Source organism: Triturus cristatus, chromosome 3_2 (assembly GCF_964204655.1).
Source record: "Triturus cristatus chromosome 3_2, aTriCri1.1, whole genome shotgun sequence".
Classification (NCBI taxonomy): Eukaryota; Metazoa; Chordata; class Amphibia; order Caudata; family Salamandridae; genus Triturus; species Triturus cristatus.
In genome coordinates, this window is record NC_140584.1 from 408,626,594 (window position 1) to 408,638,822 (window position 12,229).

At 46.9% G+C, this 12,229-nt stretch overlaps 1 protein-coding gene across 1 annotated transcript in view; it reads right to left on the reverse strand.

The window, feature by feature from the left end:
• The window catches only part of ADPRS (ADP-ribosylserine hydrolase), a 56,224-nt gene extending 45,221 nt beyond the window's left edge, over positions 1-11,003 (reverse strand). Inside the window, exon 1 of the mRNA XM_085647969.1 lies at positions 10,759-11,003. Coding sequence (XP_085504095.1) covers positions 10,759-10,930 — 172 coding nt within the window. The 5' untranslated portion in view covers positions 10,931-11,003. The remainder of the gene's footprint in view (positions 1-10,758) is intronic.
• Positions 11,004-12,229: the final 1,226 nt, after the last annotated feature.

Here is a 12,229-nt window from a genome sequence, read left to right on the forward strand (position 1 = left end):
AACCATAACTGAATTATTGTATGCTGGGGGGAGACTGGTTAAAAGTGACGAGGTGTGGCTTTAACAATGAGGTACAAAGCCCGCGGTCCAGCACCAAGCACCTTGTTGGGCGTGTAGCAGGTTCAGTGAGCCGTTTAATGGTTCCACTCATATTGGACATCAAACTATTTCTCTTTCTGCAGTACAGAAGTCTGAAAAGAGCACACAAATGCGTTCTCCAGGACGAGGCACTTGGAAGCACTCTCCCCTCGATGCCCCTAGCTGCCAGTGAACACTGAATTACAAACAGCATACTCTCACATACTGCAAAATATGTAAAGTTTCAATGTATGCATCTGATAAATCTGAATCAGAGAATGGATGAGCCTGCATGTGCAGTGTGCACACTGTGTGCTTGTACCTAGATTGTGAGGGCGTGGAGCATGAAATGTAAAAGCACAACAGCATCACCGCACAGATAAAAGTGACGATGCTTGCCCGGTGATGAGGAATTGTAAATAATGCCTGGTGCCATTCTGGGCTCACTAACATTCATAGACACCAAAACACTAAGAACGCCTTATTCTCATCTTAGACAGAGAGTATTTAGACAGGAGCTCATTACCTTACTACATAAACGCGTCAGAGACTGCCGTAATGATGATTATTGGTATAACAATATCATTAAACACAATAATAACGTTTCATGTCATTTTTGACGTGCAAACCCCATGCACAAGCTTGCGTAATATAATATGTTTCTTATTATTCTTTGTAGTAGCAATATTATTATATAATATGCTCGTTGTTTTGCTGTTATTGCTATTATCATCATCATTGGCAGCTAAAAACTCAAAACACGTTTTCCTGTAAAATAACATGAACTGTATTTACTATTGTTACTCTTCCGTCCTGGTTGTTGTTATTCTATTATTACCGCCACTGCTTTTATTACTCCTGTCACCGGAGCACCTTTTTTGATCTATCCTTCATTCAAAAACAATTTTTTTTAATTCAAAATGCGGATTTCAACGTATGTCACCTTCTGGCAGTTGTTTTGTAGTACGACAGATTCGTAAAACATGTCTGCACCACAGACTAGAAACTGAGAATCCTGAACTACATCTGACATTTTGTCATGCCCTTTATTGGGCAACGGGTCAATGCGCTACATGCCAAGGCAACAGCAGCGGCTCCCCCGCTTAGGTGAAGGAGCGTCAACCCACTGCATTTCTGCAGTGCAAAACAGTAAAAAATATAATAATACACAATGTTATTATCGTTTTATTTTTCCGTGCTGAAGCCAGTTTTGAGGTGGGGCTTGACTCACCACAGCTACAGGGGGCAGAGTAGTTGGTGCACTTAAGTCAAACAGTCATGCGCACTTAGCATTTTCTCCATCTGGATTGCACAGACTGGGTGCAGAACATGCACAGGCTCCAACTCCTTGTCTGAGCATCAAACCAGGCCGCTCAGACCAATCACGACGCAGCTGTCATGCTGGTGACAGCAGCGTCATGATTGGCTGGGCGAGTCTGGGAGCCTGAAGGTGACGGAAGAGAGGCGGCAGCTGGGTAGGTGACTATTTTTTAACTGCCCCCCTCTCCGCCCCACCACTAGTGCCACAGAGCAGTGTGGTAGCCCCTGCACTAGCGGTGCCTCAGGCAGCTCCCTGTTACCACCTTGCCCTAGACCAGCTGTGCTTTTATCACAACAGTCACAGTCTCCAGCCACCAAAACCACTCCCCGTGTACTGCTGCTAATAAAAGAAGAGAGACAGATGCGTCACGTCAGAACTGCGTTAGTGCCTGGTCGTCCAGAAAACGATTAGCAACCCCAGGCTAGAGTGCTACAGACCTCAAAGAACAAACAAATAATAGCAGTTGTTAAAGAGAAGCCCAGAGATGCCTTTTAATATTCAACAGGCTTTTAGCAAGACCATGCCCGTCGGGAGACAGGAGTACTGCCCGGTGGCCGCTTTGTGTGGATAAGAGAATCTTTGAGATCCATACCCTATATTCCTTTCTCAACAAAAGGCCTGCAATTCTAGCAAGCATCTCTTTTGTTATTTTTGTGTTTTTATTGCTATATATATACAGCTAACTCAACTAAATAACATGTATTGCTTCCTGTAGCAGAAGAGTAGGTTGAGTTTTGAGCTGATGTAATTGATTTGCATTCAAGTTTATCCTGGCCTTGATCTATTAACAAATCCCTTTTCTTTTCCATCCTGGACAATAGATTATTTTCAAATTAGTTCTTTACATCACAGATTAGTTTTTTGTGTACAAGGTCTCTGTTATTCCAGCATTCCTAAAGAATTGGGGTCTGTTGTGTGGGGGCAAGGCACCATGACATCCTCACCAACACTGCATGCATATTAATGCTAATACCCGTGTAAAAGTATTAAACTAATAAACATGTTGCATCTCGCTAATTGGTGCGCTGTGAAATGTACCTCCTCTATTAAAGCTAAACCTAAAAAAAAACACACCTTAGGATTGGCTTCTGCATAGAAGGTTGCGCTGTTTTGTAAGTGAATACACAGATAGTTCTCTGTACAGAATATAATCACTTGTTTCACATTACATTTGTATTGCATTTATAGCATTTGTAGAGCGCCTTAGACTAAAAAGCATCACAGCGCTATGCAAGGGAGAGAACTGTGAGGGGGATGACAGATCAGAGCAGCAGAAGCCACACCTAACCACCCCCGAAAGGAGGGTTAACCTGTGAAAAGCGAAGTTTTAACTTGATTGCGGACTATCAGGTGTGAACTAAGGCTCCTGCTATGCTACGGAAGGGAATGCCAAAGCCTGGCAGCTTCCACAGAAAAGGCACATCCCCCCCCCCCCCCGAAGCTTTTTTTACACCGATGTACCGCCACCTTGTTTTCTCTAGCCAAACACAGCGGTCTCTTAGGGACATATAAATTCAGTGTTTTCCTGAGATACCTCGACCCCTGAGAGTGGAGAGCTTTGTGCGTCAAGCAGAAAGCTTTAAAGGATAAGTGCTTCTTTACTGGCAGCCAATGAAGGATCTCAGTCCTTCCCTGACCAATGAGAGTTTGGGTATTCCCAGATCTAGGCACGCAGCAGCATTCTGAAAGGTTTGGAGCATGTTTAAGGAGTACTGGTTGACATTTAGATACAAGGCGTTACAGTAGTCTAACCGGGAGGTGATAAGAGCAATGACCACTGATACCCTGAGGTTTTTGGGAAGAAAAGGCAGTGTTTTCTTCAAGATACCAATTATCCAGACGCAAGAGCTCACCACACCTGGATGGCAAAAGACAAATGTGTTATCAAAAATCACACCCAGGTTTTTGGCCGATGGGGTGGGTTAAGATTCCACCTATTTCTGGCCATCAGTTGTTTGTCCAGATTGAACTATCTGTTCCAAACACCAAGATCTCAGTTTTTTTCCCCATTAGTTTTGAGCCAGTTCTCCCTCATCCATCTGCTGATCTCCAGCATACAGCCATAAACCTGTCCGCCACCTCATCTCAGTCATCAAAAATGGAAACGATGATCTGGGTATTGTCTGCATAGGAAGATACCTGTAAACCTAAAGAGCATACCAGTTTTGCTAACAGGGTGACATAAAAGTTAAATAGAGTGGGGCTTAAGGATGACCCTTGGGGAACCGCACAGGGGAGCTTAAAGGGTGCTGCGCTGAAGTCTCTGCAGCCGACTAGGATTGTTCTGTCCCATAGGAAAGATTCCAACAATGTAAGGGCCACATCCCTCAGCCCGACCGGTCTACCCTCTTCACCAGCAGCGAGGGCGATGAGGCATCAAAGACTGCTGACAGGTCAAGCAAAACCAGGATCACTGTGCCTCCCTGATCTACTTGTCTCTGAATAATAGGAGTGATAGCTATAAGCACTGATTCAGTGCTATGATTCCTCTTGAACCCATTCTGAGAGGGGTCCAGGATTTTTTTTTTTTTAAGACTTTTTATTGATCAAAAGAAAATGGAAAATAGCAGTACAGCAGTGCATCAAGGTCATAGTATACAGTCGTTCACATCGTAATTCAACTGTCGGATGCATGTGTCCCCCCCTGTATCCGTTCCACCCACCCCACTTGTGATCCCATTTTCTGGGGCATCCCCTGTATTTGAAGACATCTTTTTTGGCTACCATTGCTCTATTCATATCAATTGCCCAGTCATAGACATTAGGGATTACCCCCAACCCCCATTTCTGTGCAATGTTACGTTTTGCAGTGGCCCATCCCAATGACGCCCATGTTCTCTCAGTTTGTGCAAGATCAGTGGCATCCCAGACGTTTAGTAGGCAAAGCTGTGGGGAGGCCTTCAGAGTCTTACCCCCCGCCTTTTCCATTTGCTTGGTAACATCATCCCAGTCTGCTCACGCACCTGGGCAGTCTCAGATGATGTGGAAAAGGGTTCCCTTTTGGTGTCATTGTCTAAGACACAGAGGGTCCACCCTTCTACCCATTTTGACTAAGACCCCCCGCATCTAGGTAAACGCGGTGTAGGACCTTCAATTGGACCAGGTGTAGTCTCATGGGGATAGCCACCTCTCGGGGAGAGGCCAGTGCATCTCGCCAGTCATCATCTTCGTGTTCGCCGAGGTCCATTTCCCAGTATTGCCACAGGCGTACTAAGGGGTCCGGGCGGTTATTTATTAACTTTTTATACATGAGGGATATGGCTTCTTTGTATATGGGATCAAGTAATAGCCTATCTTCCAGTAGAGAGGCCTCAGGAAGTGGGTCATCCCTGGGCAGCACTGCCCTGATTGCGTGACTGATCTGTAAATATCAAAATGTTTCGGTCTGTGCGAGTTGGTATTTCTACTGAAGGTCTGCAAAGGAGGCCAGTTTCCCCGAGATCCACACTTCCCCCACCGTAGAGATGCCAATAAGGTCCCATTTATCAAACCCGGGGCAAGTGCTGAGGTAACCCAAGAAATCTGGATCCCAGAGTGGTGTAGCTCACGTGAGTTTGGGTCTAGGATTTCTTGATCTAGGAGGTACTTAGCTAGTTCCTTGTTTAAATGCTTCTCAAAGATTTTAGCAGAAGCAGGCAAGGTAATAGGTCACAGGTTTTTCAAATCGCTTGAGTCTCCCTCAGGTTTTTTCTTCAAAGGAACAAAAACTGCCTCCTTCTAGCCCTGTGAGTACACCCCTGAATCTAGGACATCCAAGTAGATCTTCTCCAAGGCCACTGCCATAAGGTCCAGAACCAACCGCACGACCCTTGGTGGACAGGGGGCATCAGGAGAACCCCAAGTGGTGCCGCCTAACGGGATTTTGATTTTTGGAGCAGTCAGCGGGGAGAATCTGACTAAACAACTGGGGTTCGGTTGCTCAGGAGCCCCGCCTTCTTCATGAGAGGTGACAATATCCCAGAATTGACAGGGCTGTCAGTGATAAGTGGAAGATAAGCATAGATCTTCATGATTTTATCTCTGAAGAACATTGCCAACTTATTGCAGAAGACCTGGGAGTTTTCCACCACCTGACACATGGGAGGTGAATATGGGTGGGTACTGTATTAAAAAGTTATTTCAGAACATTGATGGCAAACCTTATCCTTAGGGAGAAGTATACAGATTTTGCTACTTTAAATTCACTTTCGTATTTGAGAGTGAGCTCTCCTCAGTTTGATTTTTTCTGCCATCTCAATTTCCGTTCTTTTCTCCTATACTGCCTATAAGGCAATAAATAAGGTTATGTGCATATTTTGTAAGATTTTCGTGGTCCATTTCTGCGTAGTCATCATTTTACATGACACCAGCTGTGTTGCTCACAATTCCAATAGTATAAAGAGCATATTCCATCTTGTTCTTATGGTAAGAATGTTTTCCTATATGACTCCTAGACATTCATCTTTAATTGGTTGCTTCCTGTACTCTGTGATTGTTTGAATGACTGAGTCAGTACACTGATCAATCAATCCAATCAATCAGAGTACTTGTATAGCGTACTACTTACCTGTGAGGGTCTCAAGGCGCTGAGGGGGGGCGGGAGGGTGCTGCTACTGCTCGAAGAGCCAGGGCTTGAGGAGTCTTCTGAAGGCGAGAGGGTCTTGGGTCAGCTGTAGGTGGGTCGGGAGGGTGTTCCAGGTCTTGGTGGCGAGGTAGGAGAATGATCTGCCGCTGGAGGTCTTTCGTTGGATGCGGGAAACATCGGCGAGTGCGAGGCTGGCTGAGCGGAGCTGCGGGTAGGGCTGTAGAAGCTGAGTCTGCTGTTCAGGTAGGCTGGCCCGGCGTTGTGGGGTGCCTTGTGTTCATGGGTGAGGAGCTTGAAGGTGATCCTCTTGTCGACGGGGAGCCAGTGTAGGTCTCTCAGGTGGGGGGTGATGTGGCTGCGGCGGGGGATGTTGAGGATCAGTCGGGCTGAAGCGTTTTGGATGTGTTGTAGTCGACGCAGATTTTTGCCTGGGATTCCTGCGTAGTGCGCGTTGCGGTAGTCCAGTCTGCTGCCGACGAGGGCCTGTGTCACTGTTCTTCTTGTGTCGGTCGGGATCCACTTGTAGATCCTGCGGAGCATGCGGAGGGTGTTGTAGCAGGAGGAGGAGACGGCGCTGACCTGTTTCGACATGGTGAGGGAGGAGTGGAGGATGAATCCTAGGTTGCGTGCGTGGTCGGTGGGTGTCGGTGCTGTTCCCAGCGTGGTCGGCCACCAAGAGTTGTCCCAGGCAGAGGGGGTGGATCCGAGGAGGAGGACCTCCGTCTTGTCCGAGTTCAGTTTCAGGCGGCTGCTCCTCATCCAGTCGGCAACGGCCTTCATTCCCTCGTGAAGGTTGATTTTGGCGCTGTGCGGGTGCTTGGTGAGGGAAAGGATGAGCTGGGTGTTGTCGGCGTAGGAGATGATGTTGAGGTCGTGATGGCGGGCCACTTGTGCGAGGGGGGCCATGTAGACGTTGAAACAGTGTCGGGCTGAGGGATGAGCCCTGGAGGATGCCGCAGATGATGTCGGTGGCTTTGGAGCGGAAGTGTGGGAGGCGGACGCTTTGGGTTCTGTCGGAGAGGAATGACGTGGTCCAGTCGAGGGCCTTCTCTTGGATTCTGGCTTCTTGGAGGATTGTCTTTAGTGTGCGGTGGCAAACTGTGTCGAAGGCAGCTGATAGGTCTAGGAGGATGAGGGCTGACGTTTTCCCGTTATCCAATTGGCGTCTGATGTCGTCTGTGGCGGCGATGAGGGCTGTCTCGGTGCTGTGGTTTCGTCTGAATCCGGACTGGGACGGGTCTAAGATGTCGTTGTCCTCGAGGTGGCGGGTCAGTTGTATGTTGACGATTTTCTCGATGACCTTCGCCGGGAACGTGGGCAGGGAGATGGACCGGAAGTTCTGGAGGTCCTTGGGGTCCGCCTTGGGCTTCTTGAGGGCGTTGATTTCAGCGTGCTTCCAGCTTTTCGGGAATGTCGCTGTCTCGAAGGAGATGTTGATGACCTTCCGTAGCTGGGGTGCGATAGCTACGTCTGCTTTGTTGAACACGTGGTGTGGGCAGGGGTCCAATGGTGATCCTGAGTGGATGGAGTTCATGATTTTGCGTGTCTCGTCGTTTATGTTGGACTAGGAGGTCAGGCGGTTGGTGCGGGTGGTGTTTGTAGCAGTGGGGTCTGGCGTAGTCGGGACGGCCGTGGTGTTGAAGCTGTCGTGGATGTCAGCGATCTTGCGGTGGAAGAAGGTGGCCAGTGAGTCGCACAGTTCTTGTGATGGCGGGATGGCGTTGTCTTGGCGCTGGGGTTGGAGAGTTCCTTCACGATGCTGAAGAGCTCTTTGCTGTTGTGTGCGCTGTTGTCCAGGCGGTCTTTGAAGGAGGATCTCTTGGCTAGTCTGATGAGGTGGTGATGTCTGTGGGCGGCGTCCTTGTGGGCTGCGTACCTGTCTGGGGTACGTTCGAGGAGCCATTTCTTCTCCAGTTTTCGGCATGCACGTTTGGAGGTCTGGAGCTCTGCGGTGAACCAGGTGGCTTTCTTGCTGGTGCGGCTGTTGTGGAGTTTCTTGAGTGGGGCGAGGGTTTTGGAGCAGTCGTCGATCCACTGTCTGAGGCTGCGGGCGGCGGCGGCTGGGTCGGTGGGTGGGTTCTGGGCGAGGGTGGTGGTCAGCTGGTCTCCTGTGACATTGCTCCAGCAGCGGCGGGGCAGCGGTTGGGTGCGGTGGTGAGTGGTTGGTTTCTTGAAGGTGAAGTGGATGCATCGGTGGTCGGTCCAGTGGAGTTCGGTGGTGTTGTTGAAGGCGACGTGGGTGCTGGTGGAGGATACGGGGTCAAGCGTGCGGTGACGAGTTGTCTGAAGCCGAGGTTGGCGATCAGGGTGGTGGAGTTGGTGTCGCTGTTGTTCTCGAGGTGGAAGTTGAGGTCCCCGAGGAGGATGTAGCCCGTAGAGGCGAGTGTGTGCTTGCGAGGTCGGCAATGGAGTTGCAGAACTGTGTCCGGGGTCCGGGGGGTCTGTAGACGAGGGTTCCTCTGAGGGTAGTGTTGGGGTCGGTGTGGATCCTAATGCTAATATTGCTACTCCTTATTTGTGCTGCCTGTTTTCAGTTTTATCTTAATTAAGAAAAAGCGGATTACACCAGTTTTCAAATTTTAAATTAGCTGGCACAGTTTTGTATGACACTGCAAAGCTTCATGCTGATGCAGAACATGTTACTAGTCTGAAGCAGTTTTAAGACTAAAAAAATCTATGATGGTATTAAATTTGTTGGAGATGCTTTGGTTGTGTGTTATTCTTGAATTTCCAGTGCAAAAAAATAATAACTTGCACAGCTACCAGCAACTAATTTGCGGAGCTGATGTGTCCCATTGGCACACTGCAAATATCTTGCAGGCACATGTCTAGTTTAGTTACCAAATACTTTCGGACTGGTGTTGTTTACTGTGTACTTTACAGCGGGTTCATTCCCCTAAGAAACCTACTCCTACATGAAGAGGGAGACTGACTTCAAACAAATGAAGCACACAAGATCAATCTTTGTGCTGGCCTTAACCATACTTAATTGTGAGAAATTATCTCCACATTTGTCCAAATCCCAAAATAGAAACTGGGTTATCTTTGTTGTGAAAGCACAGCCCGCCAAGTTTTGAAATGGCTTGATGTGAATACCTTGTAACTAATCTCTATACCATTTGCTTGAAGGAATACTTATGCAGCATTAAAAAAAACACGTTTTGAGATTTGGAGGATTGTTCTAAGCATGTGTTTCAAGATGGTATTTTTATATATTTATTAGCATTTTCTTTTCTGCATTGACGTAGTTGAAACACATTTGTAGTGTATTTAAGACTTGTGTGCCTTTCTGTATATTTTCTACACAAAAGGTGCTGTGGTTATGGTTGCATGCTAAGGAGACCAAAGGTTTTCAAATGTTACAAAATTCTAACAAGCCTTTAGTCTGTAATTTGGTATGCAGAGAGCTGCCATATAGATACTATTAGATTTTCACATGATACCATTTTGCTGCAGTCTTTAATTCTGGCTTTTGGTGATTTTGCTTGTGAATCTCTGCAGACACCAGTCTTTCTGTGGCAGCCATCTTGCAATAGCTTTTCTCCTCTGGTAGGTGGAGACATCTGCCTCTTTCTTTTTTGCAATACCTCCTCTCCTGTGGTAGGTGGCACCTTTTCCCTCTGTCGCTACTCCATCCTTCCCATGACAAGGAGCTCCATAAAGGCTTCAGGTATGTTGCATGACATCAGTTTTTCCTTTTCTGTTTTTTAACAACCAAAGACACAGATCTAGAGCTTAGCTCCTATAGGTTTGTTTTTTGTCCCCAAAAATGCAAAGCTATTCACACAGTTCCACCCCATACAAGTCAGCTCCACACATTTCCAATACACACCACATTATTTGACACTAAACCACATACATAATTCCATCTAACACAATTACACAACATACATCCAATCCACACCATAGAATTCCATATCATGCCACACAATTCAACAGCACATCAACATAATTAAACTCCACTACATACCACTCCACAACACACAATACCACTCCACATAATTCCAGTGTACTCAATACCACATAATTACTATTCACATATTTCCACTGCACACAATGCCACATAATTCCACTACACAAATTCACTTCAAACCACACAATTCTACAACACACAATTCCAACCCACATAATTCCACTAGACACAACAGACACTCCATAACACACGGGTAAAAGACATTGTCATTTACAACGCCAATAGCTTTAACTCAAGCAAAGGCAAGACCTGTTGCATTTACATTGCTTGTTGTAGAATATGGTCTGATTTCGTTTCCGTGTTCATCCGCATCTCTCAAAAAGAGGAAGTGACCCTTGCCCGTCTGCACAGGAGTATTAATAAATAATATCCGTCTTCTATACTAAAACGTTTAAGCAGCTAGGTGTCCCAGACGCCGAAATACTTGAAATTTCTGCAGTGCTCTTCAAACAGGAAAAGGTAGCATATTCAGGAACATGACAAATATAGAATCTATGTAGTACAACAGTCTACATTACATAAACAATAAGGTAAGTAAGTCTACTACAAACCCTTATTCTTAGTACCTGTCGAACGCTGCTAGTGATTCTGCTACTGGGTCTGGAATCGCCAGACGCTTGTACCCGAATAAGAAACGTAATACATTCACCAAATCACACCTGGCGTGGCAACACATTTTTTGTTGTTGCTACAAATGTCAAGTAGCAAAGACTGGTATAACCTAAACTTTAGAGTGTATCCTACTAATTAATTCTTAGTTCACTTTTACTATGTTTTTTCAACAGTGACACCGATTAAGGTTATTTCCATATTTCCCCAGACCTGGCCCACGCTCCTCCTCCATCCGTCTCATGGTCCGGATCACGGTAGCAGCCCGAACTGGATTCTGCCCCTCGAACTCGGCCCCGAAACAGTCGCCCATCAGCGCCCCGAGCAGGGCTCCCCGAAAACGGGATAGGGTAACCGGCCGGAGCACAGAGCCGGGCAGTGACATCCTGTAGCCCGTCGAGAAGACACAGCAGCGGCGCTATTTGCTATAGTGAAGAACGCCCCCAGCGTTCGCACACAGAAATTTCAGTATAATGGCGTTGAAGACAAAGAATCAATGTCTATTTAGGCTGGAAACGGGCCGGCCATGTTGGAATAGAGTTATTTTCAATAGTAGATCTAGTCAAGGCACACGGCGGGGGTGACGCAGGTGTACTCGAGTCCCCCACCTATTGTTAGAAGTGTGATTCCGTTCCTTAGCCCTAGTCCCTGGAAGGCTCAAGTATTTGTGGTGTTACCTTTTGTCTCATGCAAAAAGAACTATTGATGGACAGAATACAGAACAATGTCATACATTCACCCCAGTACAGATATCTGGGCCTAAATCCATCTCGGCAGATTTACAAGCCCCTTGCGCCTCTTTTTGCCGCTATTGCGTCACTTTTTTGGACTCAACGGCGGCGCAAACAATGCGCCCTATTTACAACGTGACGCATCTAGGGAGATACGTCACGTTGTAAAGCCCTGTGTCACATTATACCTGCGCCAGGTATAATGTATGCAGAGTGGCGTTCCTACGCAGGAAAGCCTCGTAAAAGTGACGCAGTGAAATCTATAAGATTTCACTGCGTCACTTTTAGGACGCCACTGTGTCAAAACCTTACGCCTGCTTGAAGCAGGCATAAGGAGTGACGCAGTGTAGTAGGAATAGGACACCAAATGCATTGCTGGAGTTGCGTCGTGCTTGCGACACCACTCCAGCAATGCGTGACTTTTGCCTCAACAGATGCGTCAGAATTTCTGATGCATCTGTCAATTCTTCCGCCATGGTGCGCCATATTGTAAATACGGCGCATCAATGGTGGCGCAAGCATTTTTCCGGGCGGCGCAAGGAAAGTGATGCATCTCAAGAGATGCGTCACTTTCTTGTAAATCTGGCCCATCGTTTTTTGGCTCACCATGCCTTTCCAGTTTGGACCCAGCCATATGCAAATCAGTCTTGACCCTGTGCCAAATGGGAACAGTCCAGCCCGTTACCTTTTGTCTCGCCACCGAATCTCATGCACCTGAATTGCGATCTCATAGTATTTTTAACCCTACATCCATTTGGCAGCTTTCTCCGTATTTGAGAAAAATGGCCCAGCTTTAACTCTACATCCATCTGGCAACTTTCTCCATATTTGAGAATAGCAGCCCAGCAGCAGGTTATTTCTATGCCCTCTACCTGTATGGCCCTTAGGCTTAACAAGGTGAGAATATAGAAATTAAATGGAATAACAGCCGGTGGTTTACGCGTAAAAACACC